This window comes from Aotus nancymaae, unplaced genomic scaffold (assembly GCF_030222135.1).
Source record: "Aotus nancymaae isolate 86718 unplaced genomic scaffold, 86718_ANA_hifiasm-v0.15.2.pri h1tg000029l, whole genome shotgun sequence".
Taxonomy (NCBI): domain Eukaryota; kingdom Metazoa; phylum Chordata; class Mammalia; order Primates; family Aotidae; genus Aotus; species Aotus nancymaae.
Window position 1 is genome coordinate 92,324,043 of NW_026988442.1, and position 21,525 is coordinate 92,345,567.

The 21,525-nt window shown below is 47.7% G+C and overlaps 1 protein-coding gene across 1 annotated transcript in view; it reads right to left on the reverse strand.

Moving 5' to 3' along the window:
• Nucleotides 1-3,575: 3,575 nt before the first annotated feature.
• Nucleotides 3,576-21,525, reverse strand: part of CYP27C1 (cytochrome P450 family 27 subfamily C member 1) — a 30,383-nt gene continuing 12,433 nt past the window's right edge. The window contains exons 2-9 of the mRNA XM_064382230.1: nt 20,448-20,638; nt 18,666-18,865; nt 16,726-16,935; nt 15,033-15,196; nt 11,372-11,538; nt 9,843-9,921; nt 9,158-9,361; nt 3,576-3,692 (exon numbers count right to left, since the gene is read on the reverse strand). Coding sequence (XP_064238300.1) covers nt 3,576-3,692; nt 9,158-9,361; nt 9,843-9,921; nt 11,372-11,538; nt 15,033-15,196; nt 16,726-16,935; nt 18,666-18,865; nt 20,448-20,638 — 1,332 coding nt within the window. The remainder of the gene's footprint in view (nt 3,693-9,157; nt 9,362-9,842; nt 9,922-11,371; nt 11,539-15,032; nt 15,197-16,725; nt 16,936-18,665; nt 18,866-20,447; nt 20,639-21,525) is intronic.

Consider the following 21,525-nt stretch of genomic DNA (forward strand, 5'->3'; position numbering starts at 1 on the left):
GATCTCTTTTTTTAAACATAACTACCATTATCACACCAAAAAAAATTAACAGTAATTCCCAAATATCATCAAATACACACAGTCAGCATTCAAATTTCCCCAAATTGCACTCTTTTTCATTGATTGGGAGAATTAATGTTTTCGGCTTTTGTTTTTTAAATTATCTCTTGAATGTCTTTTTACAAGTGGTTTATTTGAATCTGCACTTGGTTCGTATGTCTCCTATTGCTTCATCTCTAACTGTTCTCCTCGACTCTTAGGTTTTTGTGGTTTTTTTTAGACAGAGTTTTGCTCTTGCCGCCCAGGCTGGAATGCAGTGGCACAGTCTCAGCTCACTGCAACCTCCATCTCCCAGGTTCAAGCGACTCTTCTGCCTCAGCCTCCCAAGTAGCCGGAATTACAGGCGCCCATCACCATGCCCAGCTAATTTCCATATTTTTAGTAGAGAGGGGGGTTTCACTATGTTGGCCAGGCTGGTCTCGAACCCCTCACCTCAGCTGATTCACTGGCCTCAGCTTCCCAAAGTGCTGGGATTACAGGGCTGAGCCACCGCGCCCGGCCCCTCCCCTTGTTCTTTGCCTGTCACTTATTGTTTTGTTGGAAATCCAAGAATTGGCCCTATAGACCTCGCTCTATTCTGGATTTTGCTGACCGCATCCCCATGGAGTTTGTCTGTTTGTGTGAGATGGTGTCTCACTCTGTCACCCAGGCTGGAGTGCAGCGGCAGATCACGGCTCACTTAAGCAATCCTCCCACCTCAGCCTCCCAGATAGCTAAGACCAGAGGCATGCACCACCATACTCAGCTAATTCTTTTTTTGTTTTTAGTAGACAGAGTCTCACTATGTTGCCCAAGCTGATCTCAAACTCCTGGCCTCAAGCAATCCTCCCTCTTCAGCCTCTCCAAAGTGCTGGAATTACAGGTGTGAGCCGCCATGCCCAGCCCCCAATGGAGTTTTGAGATTTCCCTGTATACCCCGTATTTCCTATCAACCAGTAGTGAACCTGGAAACTTGTCCAGCTGAATCTCTGTTTCTTTGGCACAGATGCTTCCTGGGTGGCACCCTGCGCTTCCCGCTACTTCACGTCACGAGGCCCCTCGTGTCCGGCTGCTTCCCTTTCTGTTCACCCTGTGCTGATCCCCAGGCAGAGCCACACTCACTAGAGGGTCACACCACCTACACACCCAGGGAATAAGAGGGCACTTCAAGTCGCTTAGTTACTCTCAATATTTTTAAATTTCACCCTCAAACAGAATGCAACTTCATCTAGTTTATAAAACTTAACATACATATACGGCCACCTCAGAGTAATCGATCCAACACTTGGCCAGTGAATACAACCCAATTTTACATTTACCTGTACACTTACAGCATTCATACTAGAGTTATTCTGCTATCACACAGAGATTTCAACCTTATTATATACTTTAACAAAAATGGTATGTGAAATGGATATTATGTGTCTTTTACTTAAGGGTTATTTTGCAGAGTGACTCACTAAATGGAAAAAAAACTGTGTGGTCTATATTAGCAGGAAAGTAATTTTTGGAGAAGGATTATGTAAAGGAAATTATGGAATTGGGAATCAGATATTTCAGGCGTGAAGACAAGGCAAGAGCAATAGGAAGTCATGGTGTTTCCTCTTTTTTTTTTTTTTTTTTAAGACAAAGTCTCACTCTGTCATCCAGGCTGGAGTGCAGTGGTGCAATCTCGGCTCACTGCAACCTCCGCCTCCCAGGTTCAAGCAATGCCTCTGCCTCAGTCTCCTGAGTAGCTGGGATTATAGGTGCGCACCACCACATCCGGCTAATTTTTGTATTTTTAGTAGAGACGTGCTTTCACCATTTTACCCAGGGTGGTCTCGAACCCCTAACCTCCTGATCCTCCCACCTCGCCCTCCCGAAGTTCTGGGATTAAAGGCGTGAGCCACTGAGCCTGGCCAGGCGTCTCCTCTTAGCAACCAGTGAGCATCAGGAAGGCAACGGAACTCAGCAGGACCCAGCCCTCCCAGAGACAGGGCTTCCCTGAGAGCCTGGCTCAGGCGCGCAGCTGGATCGGGGTTCTCGTGTGGATATTTACAACACCACCATGAAGATAAAAATATTGTCTTATCTGTAGCCTCTCTATTTATGTATTTATTTTTCCTTGAAATCAGGGTACTCTAAAGTTACATTGTTTGCCACGCTGCCTGTTTAAGTACTTCTTACAACTTAGGCCACAAAATTTCACACAGTCATATTTCCAGTTCTTATACACTGCTCTGTTCCACATTTAGATTTGGTTAGAAAATCTGATTATTCTTGATTTCACCAGGAGCTTTCTTTTTTATTTTTTCTTCCAAATAAAAACTAATAGTCAACTTCATTAGGCGTTATGACTAGAAAATTAAGCTCTGGTTGTGGAGAGAAACGTAATAATACATTTATTTTATTTTATTTTTGAGAGAGCCTCACTCTCGCCCAGGCTGGAGTGCAGTGGTGCCATCATAGATAGCTCACTGCAGACTCACCCTCCTGAGATCAAATGATCCTCCTGCTGTAGCTTCCGGAGTAGCTGGCACCATAGGTGTGCACCACCATGCCTGGCTAATTTTTTTTTTTTTTTTTTGAGACAAAGTCTTGCTCTGTCGTCTAGACTAGGGTACAGTGTCGCAATCTCGGCTCATTGCAATCTCCACCTCCTGAGTTCAAGTGATTCTCCTGACTCAGCCTCCCCAGTTTCTGGGATTACAGGAGCCTGCCACCACACTTGGCTAATTTTTGTATTTTTAGTAGAGACGGGGTTTCACTATCTTGGCCAGGCTGGTCTTGAACTCCTGACCTCGTGATCCACCCCCCTCGGCTTCCAAAGTGCTGGGATTACAGGCGTGAGCCACCATGCCCGGCCTAACTTTTTTATTTTTTGTAGAGACAGGGTTTCACCATGTCACCCAGGCTGGTCTTGAACTCCTGGCTCAAGCAATCCTCCCACCTTGACCTCTCAAAGTGCTAGGATTACAGACATGAGCCACCATACCCAGCTGGCCCCTTTAAGTTTGAGCCCTTCAACAGGATCTAAATGTGGTGCTCAGGATAAAATATTGCCTCTGGTGTTTTCTTCCCATTATTACAGTATTACAGAGGCATTCTTAATGTTCCCTCTTCAAACTAGAAACAGTAAGTTGAAATCGCCTTCTAAATAGAGCCCGGATGCCAGTATTAGAGAACATATATTCAATTAACTGAATTTGTAAGTAAACCACCATTTCCCTGTACAAGTAAATGCATAGGATACTGCCAGTCATTCAATACTGAGTCTCGCACCACGTATGAAGCATGAATATTCTGTGCCCCTGGTTTTTAAGCTGTTTCCCCCAAAGCAAAGGTGACTTCTGGTATGCACCAGTAAAACAGCAGCCTTTTTACATTGCTTTGCATAAAGATTTACAAGCGTCCCAGGACCTGGGAGGCCAGTCTATCACGAGACAGACGCGAGCGATGCCACCTTCCTCGGCCACGGTGATCAGCGGCACACGCACAGCCAGTGTGTGTCGGCGAGCTGGTCTGCTACATCAGCCCAGGTTTAAAACCCAGGCTTACTTCCTGTTAACAAATCGCACGTGGATGGGCCCCCCTGGCGTCAGGAGCCCGTGGGTTTTTGCGTGAACAGCTTTAGTCTGAGAAGATGTTTTGATCTCAAAATGTTGAAGCAACTAAGAAGAGAAAGAGAGAGAAGGGGTCAGAATTGGAACAGCAGAAAACTCCCAGTGCTCCCTGAATGCTTTTACTCCTCCTGTGGGCACTGGGCTGCAGAGAGCCCAGGCAGTGAGCATCCAGGTCCAGCTTTTTGAAACTACAGAACCTCGGGGTCAGTAGGAAGCCCACTGTTGGGGACAGAACTTTAGATCCCGAACCAGAGCCTGGCACGTCCGCTGAGCAGCTGCGCAGCCGGTGGGACAGAGATGCAGGCAGATGCTCAGATGGCTTAAGTTTCATTCACCATTTCAAATTCTAACTCTGTTGCTTCCCTTGTAGGTGTAAATGAAGAAGGCGTCAAAGGAGCAGGGGGAAATGTGGAACAAAGTGAAATTCTGTGTTTCCTGCTGCTTCCGAATCTGCAGCCACTTCAGACCCGGCCAGAAACAGAGGCGGACAGAGCTGAATCCAAAAGGCTTCGTCATGCTCCTGTACTGAATTTAAATATTCGTGGTTCGTACCTTTGATTCCGTTTCTCATTTCTACAGTTCAAAAGCAGAACCGGCCCTGCCTCCCGGGGTGAAACTGGAATGTACCTACACACTGAGTTTGAAAGAACACCAAAGTAGCCATCACCCTAAAGCAATCATCTCCCCTACCGGCCGGCCAGGGCTTGATGTTCAAAGTCAGCCTTGTGCTTAGGAATACACAAGTAACCCGATCTAAAGACTTCTGTCCACAGACAGACCCCTGGGGGGAGGGCAGGCCTTGCTTTCAGCCCATTTGGACAGTGCAGGGGGCAGAAGAGCCGGTGACACCACAGTCTCCTACTTGGGACCCAGGCTGTCCCCACCCTCCTCTTTCTCTCTCTCCAGCTTTGTCTCCCAGGCAAGGAAGCTGCACCCAGGATGGGCTGGGGCTCCAGATGGAGTCAGGCAGGCACCAGGGCTCAAGGGTCAAGGCTTGCAATGGGGACACAGGCAGAACTCATGCCTTTGTCACTGTTAAAGAAATGAATGGAACCGCATTGTGTTCAGGCAGCTCGACTGTGTGCTGGCATCTGGGTGGCTCAGCCTAAACACCTAACCTCTGACCCCTCGCGCTGACCACTTGGAAACGCCTGCTCATTCCCATGCAGTAGAGGGAAGATTCACACGTGGGTCTCCTGACTTCAAGGCCATCGTGCCACTCAGTATTTTTCCTTTTCTGAGTGGTTTGCTTGTTGAAAAAATTAAAACTATGCAGGAGGCAAAAGATAACACTGTCCCCTGTCCCACATCCGGTTTCCAACTCCCAGGGAGCTGGGGTGGATCTTCCAAACATGCTTCTGTTCAATCAAATATCTTTTTCCTGATTTTAAGAGAACACACTAATATCACACCGTGAAAGCTGTTCCTTTCCTTCCCAGTAGCCTTCAGGCATTTCCCTGTACTGTTGGGCCAGATGTCATTTATTTGGCTTAGAAAGGCCATACTGTGGGGAGTTGAACACTGAGAACACCTGGACACAGGGAGCGGAACATCACACACCGGGGCCTGTCGGGGGTGGGGAGCAAGGGGAGGGAGAGCATTAGGACAAATACCTAATGCATGCAGGGCTTAAAACCTAGATGATGGGTTGATAGGTGTAGCAAACGACCATGGCACGTGTATACCTATGTAACAAACCTGCATGTTCAGCACATGTATCCCAGAACTTAAAGCAAAAAAAAAAGAAAGAAAGAAAGAAAGGCCCACTGCTGCTTATGTGCCAAGAGACTTTCTTCATGAAATGGTGTTGAATTTTATCAATTATCTTTTGGGGTGATCATGTAATTTTTCTCCTCTTTATCGTGGTGAATTCTACTGACAGATTTTCTCTAGGCAGACCATCCTTGCATTCCTGAATTCGCCTGATGGGTGAAGATGCCTTTCTGTTTCGTACATGCAGCCTGCCAACTGTCCATTCTGCATGTTTCATCTTCAACTATTATCAGTCAGGTTGGCTTGTGGTTTTTATTTTCCATGTCATCTTTTCCAGGTTTGACTATCAAGATTATTGCAAGTCTCCCAAATTGAGACTTCCTTTTTCTATTCTCTGTTTGTATACCATGAGGATTACCTGTTCCCTGAAGGTTTGACAAAACTTCCCAATAACCCTGTCTAGGTTCAGGATACTTTAGGGGTAAATCTTTTTACTACTGACTCATTTCTTGGATCTGTTCTGATTCAGTATCTTAGGTCTGTTCTCTTTCATTTGAGTCGATTTGGATCATTTATACTTTTTCTAGTAAATCTAAGTCTAAGTGCTTTATCTAAGTCTTCAAATTCATGGACAAAAAAGCTGTTTGAGTTATTTTCTTGATTTAAAAAAAAATCACGTCCTGTCTCTACAGTTGTGTCTCTCTGCTCATTCCTGGTACTGTTCGTGCCTTCCCTCTTTTTTTTTTTCTTAACAATTAAAAATCATGGGCTGGGCCAGGCACAGTGTCTCACACCTGTAATCCCAGCACTTTGGGAGACCAAGGCTGGTGGTTCATAAGGTCAGGAGTTCGAGACAAGCCTGGCCAACATGATGAAACCCCATATCTACTAAAGATACAAAAAATTAGCCGAGCATGGTGGCAGGTGCCTGTAATCCCAGCTACTCAGGAGACTGAGGCAGAGAATCGCTTGAACCCAGGAGACTGAGGTTGCAGTGAGCTGAGATTGTGCCATTGCACTCCAACCTGGGCGACAGGGCAAGACTTCATCTCAAAAAAAAAATAATGGGCCGGGTGCCGTGGCTCACACCTGTAATCCCAGAACTTTGGGAGGCCGAGGAGAGTGGATCACTTGAGGTCAGGAGTTCAAGACCAGCCTGGCCAACATAGTGAAACCCTGACTCTACTAAAAATACAAAAATTAGCTGAGCATGGTGATGGGCACCTGTAATCTCAGCTACTCCGGAGGCTGAGGCAGGAGAATTGCGTGAACCCAGGAGGCGAAAGTTGCAGTGAGCTGAGATCATGCCACTGCACTCCAGCCGGGTGACAGAGTGAAACTCCATCTCAAAAACAAATCATGATGCTCCCTTTCTACATTTGCCCAGGTAGAAATGAGGATTTTTTTTTTTTTTTTTTGAGGCGGAGTTTCACTCTTGTTGCCCAGGCTAGAGTGCAGTGGCGCGATCTCGGCTCACCACAACCTCTGCCTGCTGGGTTTAAGCGATTCTCCTGCCTCAACCTCCCGAGTAGCTGGGATTACAGTCTTGTGCCACCACTCCTGGCTAAGTTTTTGTATTTTTAGTAGGCATGGGGTTTCTCCATGTTGGTCAGGCTGGTCTCAAACTGCCGACCTCAGGTGATCTGCCTGCCTCGGCCTCCCAAAGTGCTGATATTACAGGAGTGAGCCACTGCACCCGGCAAAATAAGGACTTTTTAAGCAAAAACTTTTTAGCAGGTATATTCGTATGTTAACAGCAGCAAACAAGATCACACAATGAGCTTCAAACCCCATTTCACCTCTGGCCTCCAGCCCGGGTGTCTCCCCTGGTTCTCCAGGCAGTCGGAGCCCGGGGGCAAGAAGCCTCCCTCCCAACTCACAGATGCCCTTCGGGAGGGCGCAGTGGCTGCGAGAGGCACAGCAGCATTTTAGGGAGCTGAGACCTTCCGGAAAACACTCCCCATGGCTGACTTAGTGCAGAGGATGAGAACAGCTTCCACTTCCTGGGCACAGACTCTGCACGTGGACTGTTTTTACTCCTCACACACCTGGCAGGCAGGGATTTGGCCCCTTCTGTGAATGAGGCGACAGGCTCAGGTGGCTGAGACGCCTGCCAAGGTCCCGGAGCCAGCAAGTAGCAGATCGGGGGGTGAAGCCGGCTTACCCTGAACTCCCCACACACACCAAGCTGCCACTCCTGGGGACAGGGGCACTGGCCACATCCCCAGGCAGGTGGGATGGTCACTTGATCCCGCCAGCCCCACACCAGCAGAGCCTCATGGGCCACCTGTGGCTCCAGAGCCAGGCCTGAGCCAGTGGGGGTTCTCCCCACACCTCATTCTGTGCCTCCTCCCTGGGCAGTAGACCCTCGCCTTCTCCAGCTCCAGTGCCCGCCCCAGGCCTGACCATCCAGAATCCCTCTCCTGCTCCGCCCAGCCGACCAGGCTTCCCTGGTCCCTCACTCTCCCTTCTGCCCAGCTCCGGGCTCCCTGTGAGCGTGTAGGAGGCACCAGCATGACTTGTGGGGAAAGAGTCAAGACACCCGGTTCCCACCCTGCACCTGCCACTGTGGGACTTGGCAAGTGGCTGCTGCTTTCTGAGCCTCGGTTTCCTCATCAGTAAAATGGGAAGATGAAGTCACCAGGCACCCGCTACATCCTCCCAATGCTCAGGCAACGATGGCGCTCCCAGACGTCAGGCCAAGGTTTCCCATCCCTAAAACTATCTTCTCCGACTTGCAGGAGAGACTAACGGGAGGAATTTTCTCCGCCATCGGCTTTTCTTTTATAAAATTTCCTTCAGGTGTTAGTTAGTTCCTGCTGCAGCCAGAACCCAGACACGGGGCAAACCCAGAGTTACGTATTTCGACCTGAAGGTGTTCTCTAACAACACCCGGTGCTTCCCGATGTCTCACATCCTAAGAAGCTTGAGAACCACTGCTCATGTAAATTGTTGGCTCTGTTGAACAAAGGAGACCAGCAAGAGGGTCACACGTCTTACCTGGGAGACCTGCTGTTGAGGGTGCCTGAGACGCCAGCTCCTGACTGCTAACATGGCCACTAGAGGTGGGGGCATGGTCCCCAAGCCCCACAGGGCCTCACTTAGACCTCCAGGGCTTCTCAGAGTGTAGCCCACGCACCGCACCATTGGCATCAGCAGCAGCAGCGGACACCCCACCCTGACCCAGCAAACTGGTGACTGCACGCAGGGCTAGGAGTCTGCCCTGTAAGGCGCTCCCTGCTGGCTTTATGCTCCCTGGCATTTGAAGACCACTCATTTGTACCCCGCTCCCCTCTCTCCTAACTCACTGTGTGATGGCAGGAGACCTGGGCTCTGAGACCCTGGCACCCCCAGAGACACACACCCCTTCCAAATCTTTAGGCTGTAGCCTGTCCTCTACCCACACGATCCCAAGGAGGAGTGAAGCAAGGCAGGCGGCCATGGGGTTGAAGGTGGCTACCATGGTTGGGGGGCGGGGTGGGCATGGGAGATGGGGAGGCATTTTCAAGCGATTTCATGCAGTGCTCTTGCTTCTGGACAGGGTCTCACTCTGTCACCCAGGCTGGAGTGCTGGAGTGAGATCACAGCTCACTGCAGCCTGAAACTCCTGGGTTCAAGTGAGCCTCCCGCCTCAGCCTCCTGAGTAGCTGGGACCACAGGTGTGAGCCACTGTGCCTGACAGCTCCTGCTCCTAAAGTTTCCCAAATCGTGTTTTCCTTTTAACCTGGAAGTCTGTATCCAGGTGAGTCCAGTAGAAGGAGGCCAAGCCCGAAGGCCAGTATTTGGCCTCCACACCCTACCTGGATCACGACGAGGTGAATCTCCAGTTCCGCAATTCTCCGCCCGATGCAGCTGCGAACCCCGTGACCGAAAGGGATGGACCCAAAATTGTCAACCCTGTCCAAGTCTCCTTTCCGCAGCCAGCGCTCAGGACGGAACTCCTTGGCCCGAGGGAAGTTCTCATCCTGGTACGATGTGGCATAGTGGCAAAGGGCCAGCTGGGTCTGAGAAAATCGGGGATGACAGAAAAGGGTTAAGGAGAGGAATCACTTGAGAGCAGGGCAGGGCCCAGAGCCCTAGCCGGACAGTCCCCTGGGGTGCTCCCTCCCACCTGGGTCCACACACACCCAGGATGGCAGCAGCTCCCTCCCTTCCCGCTCCACACTGCTCCCCAAATGTCACTGCAGCCACTGAGAAGGCCATTCAAGCCCTTCAGAGACTCCCAGCAGTGACCAGCCTCTTCCACACAGACTGGGGAGGAGGCTGGGGAGCATGGGCTGCCTTGCTAGTGAGCAGTTTCCAGAGCAGTGAGACCACACAATTCACCTCCTTTCTCCCAACACCCCCTCTTCTTAAAATACATACAAAAGAAAAGGAAACCTATTGATCTCTGCTTAGGGACAAAGACTTTCTGAAGGTAGAAGCAGGTTCCAATTCAACCCCGACCCGCAAGGCCTGGTCCCACCCCCACGGCCCCAAACTCACGCCTTTGGGAATCAGATACCCGCCAATAACCAGGTCTTCCTGGGTGACCCGGCCGTTCCCTGGCAGCACTGGAAACAGCCTGGAAAGGAGCCAGCAGGGACAGGAATGATATGGTGACTTGCACAATATTTTACTGAACATTCAGAACCCTGGATATATTGCCGTTTCCAATAAAAATTCTTAAAAAGTAACACATGGTACAGTTTCAACTGCAACATTTTGCAAGGACCTTCGAGGCTTCTTTGCTGGCTTACTTTGCCAGCGAATATTCTGAGGAATGTGGAAAAGATTCCCAAAGCAAAAAATGTGCAAAATACAAAGCCAAGCCTTTAATATGACATTGTGTTCCTAGCAGGGAAAATTCCAAGTTGCTAGTATTTTCTGTGACCATGGGACCACTTTATCAAGGACTAGTTCATAAGATTTAAGGTCCCATGAAATGCATTTGGAGAAAAGATACTTCAGCCATCAGATTATCTCAGAAAATCCTGAATAAAACTTTAATTGACAAATACCAATAAACATTACAGCCAGCTCCTTTTTCTTTTTTTGAGATTAAATGGCACTCTATATAGGTTGAGGGTCATTATCAAATCGGCTTTGAAAGAATTCTTTGGTACATACTGCAGAAAACAGCCTTTGTTCCTCGTCATAGCATTTCTTCACAGAGGATGCTGTTTTGGGGAAGGGATGTCATCCATCCCCTAATCCCACCTCCCATCCAAAGCATCCCCTCAACCCAGGACAACCCACATCCCTCTGATTTTTCCATCTTTCAGGAAAGCCCTGTCTGGAGAAAATGAGCCTCACTGGGTAGGGTCTCAGCCCAGATGAGGACATTCACACAAGTACCATGAGGTTTGTACTGAGGTCTGGAAATCAACCCAACAACCCAAACTATTTTCCTGACAAATCAATCTTGTTTCATGTTATCTTCAGAGGAACAAAGTCAAAGGGCATTGACCCAGGAACACGTTGGGAAACCCATGATGAGCCTATTGGCTAAAGCAGGGACAATATTCAATGATTGCTCCAAAGATTCTTTTTTTTTTTTTTTTTTTTTTGAGATGGAGTCTCACTCTGTTGCCCAGGCTGGGATGCACTGATGCGATCTCTGCTCACTTCAGCCACCGCCACCTGGGTTCAAGTGATTCTCCTGCCTCAGCCTCCCAGCACCACACTGAGCTAATTTTTGTATTTTTAGTATAGACGGGGTTTCACCATGTTGGTCAAGTTGGTCTTGAACTCCTGACTTCAGGTGATCAGCCTCAGCCTCAGCCTTCCAAAGTGCTGGGATTACAGGCCTGAGCTACCGCGCCCAGCCCAAAGATCTTTACAGAGAACAGGGATTATATTAACCCATAAAACAGAATGGCCTTTCTGCTATTCGGACAAGAGCAGAGAAAAAGTAAAAGGAACATCCTGATCCTAAACAGGTCAGCCATGAAGGGCAGTTGGAGGACTTGTTATGATAGAAACCAGAGACATAAGGGACACAGTTTGTCGATGGAGTCTGGCCAGCCTTTTACCTCAGGGTTTCCTTAAGGAGAGCTCTGACCAGCGGGACCTTGGGGACATCAGCTGCAGTTGGAACATGCCTTTCCCCCAAATTCCTGACGATCTCCTGGTACACTGTCTGCTGTACTTCTGGGTGCCTTGCCAGGAGATACACTGTCCAGGACAAGGTGAAGGATGTCTAATGAGAGAAAGTGGCAGACAGAGGCAGGCAATGAGTAACACCAGGGACTGGAAACAGACGCAGTGGGAGGTATGTCGTCCCCTGGGAATACACAGCTGCAAAGTCAAACTCATCCAGTTCCATACAGCACTTAATGTCTTACTGAAACGAAAGACTCTTTCCTTAATTCATGGCAAAAAATAATAATAACTGAACATATTCGGAAAGTGACATCGACTCTGTGATTCACGTGGTCCTGTCATGAAGAGCCACAGGAGAAATGATCCTGGAACATCTTTTAATCACTGAAGAGCAGTATGTCAGGGATGCTGCAGAGCCTGGAGGATCTCCTGGGACTTTGTGTAACCTTTTTTGCAGGGCTTACTCGGCTTACTCAGCGTGCGCCAGAAAGGGCCCCCTAGCGTCCCCAGGCCGGGCCTGGCCCACTCTGGCTGCTCTGATCTAGAGATTGGAGTTCACAGAAGATCACTAGTTAGCCATCGTGCCCGGCCTTCATCAAAGAAGGTCCACACAGAGCAAGTCAATAGCTCATCGGTGCAAAGCAGTGTCATTTTTTATACCTTTTCTCAAACCTTTCTACTTATTGAAACGAATTATTTTATTCTCATAGATCCCAAGATTTTTCACTAAAATCAGTACTATCATCTATGGGACTGTATTTCATTCTCTTGTAAACAAGGAAATGCCACAGGATAAAGGCCTTTTTCTTTCACACACACAAAAAAAACTGATTTAAGCAGGCAATACTGATATCATTTTCTTGTAAAAGATATTACCTGTTTTAGAGGTCAGGCCTCCTGTATACATAATAGAATGTGCAAGCTCTTATAAATAACAAAAGATCACTTAGATGCTTCCTATCAAGGGAATAGAAAATTTCTATTAAGATCATATTTTTATGGAAAGATATGGTATATCCATACAATGGAATACTACTCGGTAATAAAAAAGAATCAATTGCTGTTGTGTGCCTCCACATGGATGAATCCGAGTCATTCTTCTGAGCGCAGGAAGCCAGATGTAAAAGACAGCATACTGTGTGTGTGTGATTCCATTCTCCTCAATGTTTAGAACAACGTAGCAGTGGTTTCATAAATGATTGCATCTGTCAACAATCTGTATCGCACTATGCAGCTTAAATAGATGCAGTTGATGGTGCATAAGTTATGCTACAATAACATTGATTTTTAAAAATCAGTATGAAGTTGTAAGAATTTGTCCCCTGGCTTTTATTGTAGGATGCCAAAGGGAACAGCTTCGTTCTGAATGCCACTTCACTGTGATGTCCTTAGTTACCACCAGGGGGCAGGAGGCACAAGCTCAGCGACCAGGCCATTCATTCATTCCGTCACCTTTCAAGTGGTGTCTTAATTTGAGCAAATCCACGCCATCACATACACATAATTAGAATCTTAATTGTATCATTTTGTTTGCATTTAATTCAAATATTTTTGTTTTACTGTTAAGATCCAAAAGAATAAGGAGTTTATGCTCTGTGTTTTGTTTTGTTTTTTGCTTTTATGTGCTTAAGTGACATTACAATAAAAATAAAGCCCTGAGATTTTTCTGTCTTTTTAAGATGGAAGTCTGTGAGGGATGTGGCTTATTCAAAGTCGAGAAGCACCCGTGCAAAGGAAAAGCTTTGCGGTGATGAGTCTGGTTGTTTGGTTTTCCCACCTGTTAAAGAAGTCAATGACTCCTACCTTAGAGGAAATTGTGAGACAGGCAGAGTGTGCTTTGGAAACAGCAAAGCATCACGCAATCTAAATTCTCACTTTCCACCAGACCACCAGAAGCACCCCAGCCCACAGCTTCCCCAGTTTCTGGCCAGAAATTTCATTACCTTCTACCTACTGAAAGCATCAGCCTAGCTCTTCCCTGTTTTGCCACTTCCTTTTAGCAAATTTTGCAACAGCTCAGCACCTGTACCTACATAGAGATCATTCTCACACTTATCCTATTAATTGTATCACATTACACGTGTGTTTTTGAAAGGAACTTGTCTCCCTATCCCCTGGACCATGCCACCCCAGCCAGCCAAGAAACCCAGGTTAACTACCAAGTGTGTTCCCTCCACGCTCTGCTCTGTGTTCACGCAGTCATGGACACATGTGCACATGCACACAGCCTGGGGGAGGACGGGGCCGCCGCGTCTTACTCACAGGACACGGTGTACACCCTGGTCTGCCTCTTCCTTTTTCGTGGGATAGCCTGTGGGTTACCCCCAGGTTAATGGGCAGTGCTCTGTCTCATTCTGATATGAACCCTCCCTGGTCATGGTATATCATTGATCTGCCACACTACTGGGCTCCATTCACAGGGAATTTGTTGATGCACGCATGCACACACACACACACACACACACACACACACACACACTCCAAACTGCTTAAGTTTACTTTCGTTACACTCTCTTCAGCAGGCTTTGGTTTTGAAGTGATGCTGGCTTTATACAACAAGTTAGGGGTTGAACGAAATGACTTCTTGGCTTTATAAAATGAATTCCATGGCCCGGAATATTTTAAATGAGAAATAATAAGGTTTTTAACGTCCGTACCCTCTTCATGTGTGAAATTATGAAACAATGACAAAATGCTTACAAATCAGGAATGATTTGTAAACTTTAAACGTTTATTATGACTTTGTGTGTGTGATAATGGAATTGTGGTTATGCTTTTCACAGAAATCGTTATGCACCTGACCTTAATATACAATCATGCATCGTATAATGTTTTAGTCAATGACAGACCGAATATACAATGGTGGTCCCATAAGATTGTAATACCACACTTGTACCGTAGCTTGTCACTGTTTAAGTGTGTTTGGATACACACATACTTAGCACTGTGTTTCAGCTGCCTGAAGTGGCCTACTAGCAATAGGCTGCGCCATGCAGCTTAGGTGTATTTTAGGCTACCAACTAGGCGTGTGGAAATACACTCAGATGTTTGCGCAATGGCAGGGCCACCCAGCAATGCATTTGTCAGAACAAATCTGCGTCATTGAGTGACGCGTGACTGCATATGCAGAGCTTTCTCCTCCTGGAGCCCCTCAGCCGTGCAGCAGGCCCAGTACAAACATGAACAGTGTGCTAAACAAATCTGCCTTAAAAGTAGACAGTGGCTGGGCACAGTGGCTCATGCCTGTAATCCCAGCACTTTGGGAGGCCAAGGTGGGTGAATCACCTGAGGCCAGGAGTTCAAGACCAGCCTGGCCAACATGGTGAAACCCTGTCTCTACTAAAAATACAAAAAATTAGCTGGGTGTGGTGGCAGGCGCCTGTGATCCCAGCTACTCTGGAGGCTGGGGCAGGAGAATCTCTTGAATCTGAGAGGTGGAGGTTGCAGTGAGCCGAGATCGTGCCATTGCACTCCAGCCTAGGCGATAGAGCAAAGCTCTGTCTCAAAAAAAAAAGGTAGACAACGTCGATGAGATGATGAAGAAGGGGTTATCGTGCGTTGCTCGCTGAGACCCAGGACCCCCAGACTCACCGTGTCGACGCCGGCCAGCAGCATCTCGGTCACATTGGCGTATATCTCCTGTAGCGTCAGCGCCTGGCTAAGGAAGAGGTATGTGAGAAGTCCCCCGCTCACCCTCCGGCCTCGGTCCATTTGGTACTGTATGTCCCTCAACTTGTTGTCAACATGAATTTGGCCTGTTTGAAAACAGTATTTCTTTTGAAAGGAGTTTGGGTTGAGAATCATCTTTTCAGTCTCCATGCCCTCTGCCCTCCCAGTAACTTATCTAAACTAGTGGCAGGTGGCAGAGGGTAAGGAAACCTGATTTATCTAATGTCAGCCTGGGAGCTTCACTCATACACTTGCTCATGTAAATGAATGAAAAGTTAAAAGACAAGCTAAACATATCTTCCTTTTTAAAAACAAGCTGTAAGATATTTGCAGATGTTTGCTTTACTAATCCGATAGCCAAAGAAATTATTTATGCAATATGAGTAACAAAAATGCGAACACTTTTTTTTCTAGCACACTTCCAGAAGAGAAAATGAGTGGAGGGAAAAAGGCCAGGCATGATTATCTGTTTGTTACCATTTAGTACAGACTTCAGGACTTATGTACACAAATAAATGTTGATTTTCTTTTTCTGTGGCCCAGGCTGGAGTGCAGTGGCACCATCTCGGCTCACTGCAACCTCTGCCTCCCGGGTTCAAGCGATTCTCCTGCCTCAGCCTCCCGAGTAGCTGGGATTACAGTCATGCGCCATCATACCAAGCTAATTTTTGTATTTTTAGTAGAGATGCAGTTTCACCATGTTGGCCAAGCTGGTTTTGAACTCCTGACCTCAGGTGGTCTGCCCACCTCGGCTTCCCAAAGTGCTGGGATTACAAGTGTGAGCCACCGTACCTGGCCTAAATGCTGATCTTGAAAAGACACCATGAAACACTTTTTCAGTGTTAGCATTGCTCTAGAGCACTGTTCTAAGCATTCTGAAAATCACTTCTTTCTTTTTGGAAATGCTTTTATAGTAAAATTTTTAGTCACATAAGAAAATGAATCTTTTTGTAATGTCACCTTGGATTTGAACAGAAATTGTAACGTTCAAATGAATGTGCATGGGCCTGAAACTACATTTTAAACACTGACCCATTTATTTGGACTAAAGACATCATCTCACATGGAAATTTACTTGTGTGTGTCCCTGCTAGCATGCTTGTTAAAATAAAACTTGTTTTAAAATGAAAAATTGATCATGTTACTTGTAGTCACAACCCACATGCTTTTTGCTTCTTTAAAAAACAAATACATGGCCGGGTGCGGTGGCTCACACTTGTAATCCCAGCATTTTGGGAGGTCAAGGTGGGCGATTACCTGAGGTCAGGAGTTCGGGACCAGCCTGGCCAACATGGTGAAACCCCGTCTCTACTAAAAATACAAAAAAATTAGCCAAGGGTGATGGCGGGTACCTGTAATCCCAGCTACTCGGGAGGCTGAGGGAGGAGAATCCCTTGAACCCAGGAGGCAGAGGGTGCAGTGAGTTGAGATCACACCACTGCACTCCAGCCTGGGTGACAGAGCGAGACTTCATCTCAAAAAAATAAAAAAAGTTATGGGTCCAAAAACCAACACATGACTACACGTAAGCCTCCTCTGCTGTGGATGAGAATTAGAAACATCACACGGCAGGTCAGCCTGCTTCTGCAAACGGTGGTCTCAATTCTTCTCTTACTGAATTTGAAGAGTCCATCCCAGGATCTGCAGAATTCCCGCCAGGGCTTTGGGATGAAGGGGCGGAGCCATCTGGGGATGGCGCCTGCGTACATGGAGGTCTTGAACATGCTGAACATGAGCTCCAGGGCCTCGATGTATTCCACAGTCAGCTGCGGGACGTTGTTTTCCAGACAGCCCAAACGACTCTCATAAAGGATGGTGGCCACGCCTAGAAGTGAAAGAGAATTTGAAAACCCTCTTCTGGATTATTTACCAAAGCAGCAGGCAACATCGGGCCATAAACGCAACTTTCAAATGTGGTCTAGGTGCCTTTCACGAATGTGGCATCATCACTCAGGACTTCTCTGCGTCCTGAGCTGCAGGGTGCTCTGAGGACTTCTCTGCGTCCTGAGCTGCTGGCATTTAGGGCTAACGGGCCGTGCTATCGCTGCTTCATCTAAGGAGCCCCACAGCCCTGGGAGACACACGAAGAAGCCCACTCTCCGGAGGAGATGTGAAGACTCCGAGAATTTAAGTAGTTTGGCCAAGGCTGCAGAGGAGGACCCTGGGACGGGATTGGAGCAGGGGTCTGAAAGGATGAGCCTTTAGGGAGGGGACATCGTTTAGCCTGTCACTGCTCTCCCCCGACACCCTCCTTTCAGGAAGGAGGTGGCAAACCCCACGGGGCCTCTTCCTGCCCCACCTGTCCACTGGGGATCGCCTTCCAGCCACTTGCCCAACCTGAGGAACTGAAAAGTGGCTCCTTCTGGCCAAAATGGGAAGCCCAGACCCAGCGAGCTAAAGGAGCAGCAGAAGTGGCTGGATGGGTCCGTGTCGGGCAGAGCTGCGCACTGTGTTCACCATTCACTTCCGGGATGATTTTGTTACTATGTTTAGAGAACATTAATATCGGAACTCTGCCAAGTTACCTTGAGTGAAACTTGAAGGTAAGCTTTTTTAAGAAAAGGTGAGAAAGTTGATAGAAGAGGTCCTCCAAGATGCATCCTTTTGTTTTTGTTTTTTTAAAACAGACATCACCATGTTAGACCAGGATGCTTTTTTTTTTTTTTTTTTTTTTTTTTTGAGATAGAGTTTCACTCTTGTTGCAATGGTGCAGTCTCGGCTCACTGCAACCTCTGCCTCTTGGGATCAAGAGATTCTCCTGTCTCAGCCTCCCAAGTAACTGGGATTACAGACACCTGCCACCATGGACTGGCTAATTTTTGTATTTTTAGTAGAGACAGGGTTTCATCATGTTGGCCAGGCTGGTCTCGAACTCCTGAACTCAGGTGATCCACCCTCCTCGGTATCCCAAAGTGCTGGGATTACAGGTGTGAGCCACCATGCCTGGACCTAAGATGCATTCTTAAGTAAAGAGAGAGCATGCAGAATAGTGTGTGTGGTGTACTGCCGTTTATTCTTTAAACATAAAAAGAATATTCCCATGCATTTTTCCGTATGTGCATAAAACATCTCTTGACACATACCTGAGAGATTACTGAACTTTGCTGCATTCAGGAAAGAAGGAGACCTTCACTGAACCCCTTTTGGTATTGCTATTTGAACAGGAATGTATCACTCATCCAACACGACTAAAAGCTAGAACAAGTTTGAAGTAGATGCCCTCTAAACTTCGCTCCTTTCCAAAAAATGCTCAAACAAAACGTGGAGTAGTGAGGAACATGGATTCTCGAGTTTAAAAGACCTGAATTTGAAACTAACTGACTCTAGAAAGAGGGATGGGGGCGTGCCATTGGCAAGTCATTCCTTAAGTCTCAGTTTCCTCACTGGTCAACGGTGGTTCATACCCGTTTCACGCTAGCACCGTGGGGGTGATGTGCATGTATGTCCCAGGCTTAGCACAGTGCCTGGGACCCAGGGGATGCTCCATGGTGACATCTGCTGGTTTGAGGCAAGGGTCCATTCCTCCCTCCTTCCTGCCTGCTGACTCCGCCTCACCTTCCATTGAATATTTGAAGAAAAGTTCATTGACATTGGTCACGGTTTCTCCATCCTCTGCCTGGCTCCTGAGGAGGTAGATTCTTTTAATTAAGTCAGCAATAACTTGGTTGACTTCTCCAGAATAAACGGCCACGTCTTTTGGTTTCAGAATTCTTTGTCTCAATACGCTTCTCATCTTGAGCCACTGTTCACCCTCCCTAGGAGAATAAAGTGAATTTCAAATCATCTTACTCACGCTAACATTCTGGGAAAGAATTCAAGGAACCTCTGAGAAAAATTTTCAGCCATAAAGAATGCACAAGATCTCCCAGTCAAAGTGGAATTGAGACAGGAAAGACTTTTTGCTGGGGAGAGAGGAATTAATAACTGCAGCCCTGGAGCCTGTTAGAGCTTCGTACACTCTTGCCTTTGAAGCAAACTTTAAGGAAAAAAACTACCAGTAGTAATCATCTTCAGCAAAAGTAATATGACTTCCTTTGAAAAATCTTGAAATAATATTGTAATAAAGAAATGAGATTGCCAATTAGCAAGAGAGAAAAAAGTGCATATATATGGATATATAAATGAAGTAAGTATTGGTATTAAAAAAGAAATAGTGACTGCAGCCAGTTACCAGGGTGTGGGGCCTTGGAGCTCCTGGCTGCACTCGGAGGGCGCCCAGGTAGCAGGCCCAGCACACTCCTCCCCAGTGAGGGCAGGACGCCGAGAGAACCCCTTGGAGGTCTGAGGAGTGTTCTGCAGTTTCTCAGAAGGTCGTGGCGGGACTGAGCCTCAACTGCCCACAAGCGTCACCCACACCTCCACACCCCTGCGTGGCTTCCCTCCCATCCCTGCAAGGAGGCCACTTGCACTCAAAGCTTCACCTCCAGATCAGCTCTGGGGGACTCAAGCTAAGCCAGCAGGCGTCTGGGTCTGGGCACTGCCCTTCCCTTTGCCATCCACTGTGCTGAAGTCACCAGCACCGCCTCACTCCATCTCAACCCAAGAGGGCCTCCGGGCACCCACACAGGCTTCAGCCTGCAGCTGAGGGGGCAGACGGCAGAGAAAGTCTGCCTCAGCCTTCGGGCCCTCTACGCCCGAACATCCAGGAGGTACTGTTTAATTATTTCCCTCAGGACGGAAATTGAGGGACCCTGGTGGCATCTGGTCATGATTATTATTTATCTTACTTGAGAAATTGGTGGCTGTATTTCTCCCCAATTCATGTATAAGGACATAGCTATGAAAAGAGCTGCTACAGAAGCTCCATCCCATGGGAACTGGACCAGGGCATCTGCAGGCGCCCTGGGCCTGGCCACGGGCCATGATCTCTTTCTTGGAAGGCACAGAGGTGTTGGTGATCCTGGTTCAAAATGAATAATCACAGCCTGCTATGAGACAGGAAAATCGTCGCGTGGTGGCTAAGGCTGGAGGTTCTTAGCCCCTCCTCAAAGGGATTTTCCTGAAATAGTGACCACCTCCTTCCCCTACGCACAGACAAGGGCGCCGTGAGCTTTGACTGCCTCGGTTGTCACTGAATGGACACCCAAAGCCACAAAGCAGAAGCGCTCTGCCCGCCACCGGGCCAGTGTCACCCCACCTGGCTCCTGGAGGAGACAGCCCAGCAGGGCCCCGCGGCCCCTGTGTCCGGGAGATCACACAGGGAGGCTGTCTGACATCATGCCGTGGGGGTTTCTGTGCTTTTTTAAGAGCGGCTTTTAGGAACCCAGCTCTGGAGGAGGGGGCCTCTCCCCGAGCTCCCCGCCCAGCCCCTGGCTCAGCCCGGCCCCCCATACTCACGCCGAGATGAGCCCGGTGGCTCTCCCCCGCAAGTCTCGGTACTCCCGCCAGGACTCCATGTTGGCTCTCTGGGGCGCGGCGCCCTCCGCCCGGAGCACCTGAGCCACCATGTCGCGGTCTGCAATAGATACTACAAACTGAGGACCAAAGTGAGACTTGAAGATTTTTCCATATTCCCGTGTGTGCTTCTGCTGCAATACCATGGAGAAATCAGAAAAGGAAAAAATACATAGATATGATATACCTTTAACGTCAACATCCCTGTGTGCTAGAGGAGCAGAAAATTGGGGCAGAGGGAAGTGCTAATACAGAGCTGAATCAGAGCAGTAACTTACATACTGCTGAAATAAACTTGTTTTCACATAACCATCTCTTTTTTGTGTGTTTTTTGTTTGTTCGTTTTTGTTTTTTGAGACAGGGTCTTGCTCTATTGCCCAGGCTGGAGTGCAGTGGCATGAACATAGCTCACTGCAGCCTCCAACTCCTGGGCCCAGGCGATCCTCCCACCTCAGCCTCCCAAGTAGCTAGGACTGCAGGTACACACCTCCACACCCAGCTAACTTTTCATTTTTTGTAGGGACAGGGATCTCTCGGTGTTGCCAGGCTGGTCTCGAACTTTTGGCCTCAAGTGATCCTCCTGCCTCAGCTTCCCAAAGTGCTGGGATTACAGGCATGATCATGGAAGTTTTCTTATTCTTTCGGGATTTCTTAAAACTATCTTAGCTGTGTGAAGTAGCAAGAGAGAAACGTTATTATAAGAGACAAATGTGCAGAGCAAACAGAGCCCTGTCTGCCGACCCCTTCCCATGGGCCCAATAGCTCTGCCTAAGCAGTGCACAGCCTACTCTGCAGAGCAAGCCCTCTGTGTACAATCTGGAACAAACCTCTAAAACTGACTTCCAGCAAGAAAATGAAGGAAAAGGCATTTGGATTGGAAAGGGAGAAGTCAGGTTATCTCTATTGGCAGATGACATGATCTCCCATATAGAAATCCTAAGGAACCCACTTAAAAACTATCAGAGAAAATTAACAAGTTCAATAGGATGCAAAATCAATATACAAAAATCAATTATACTTC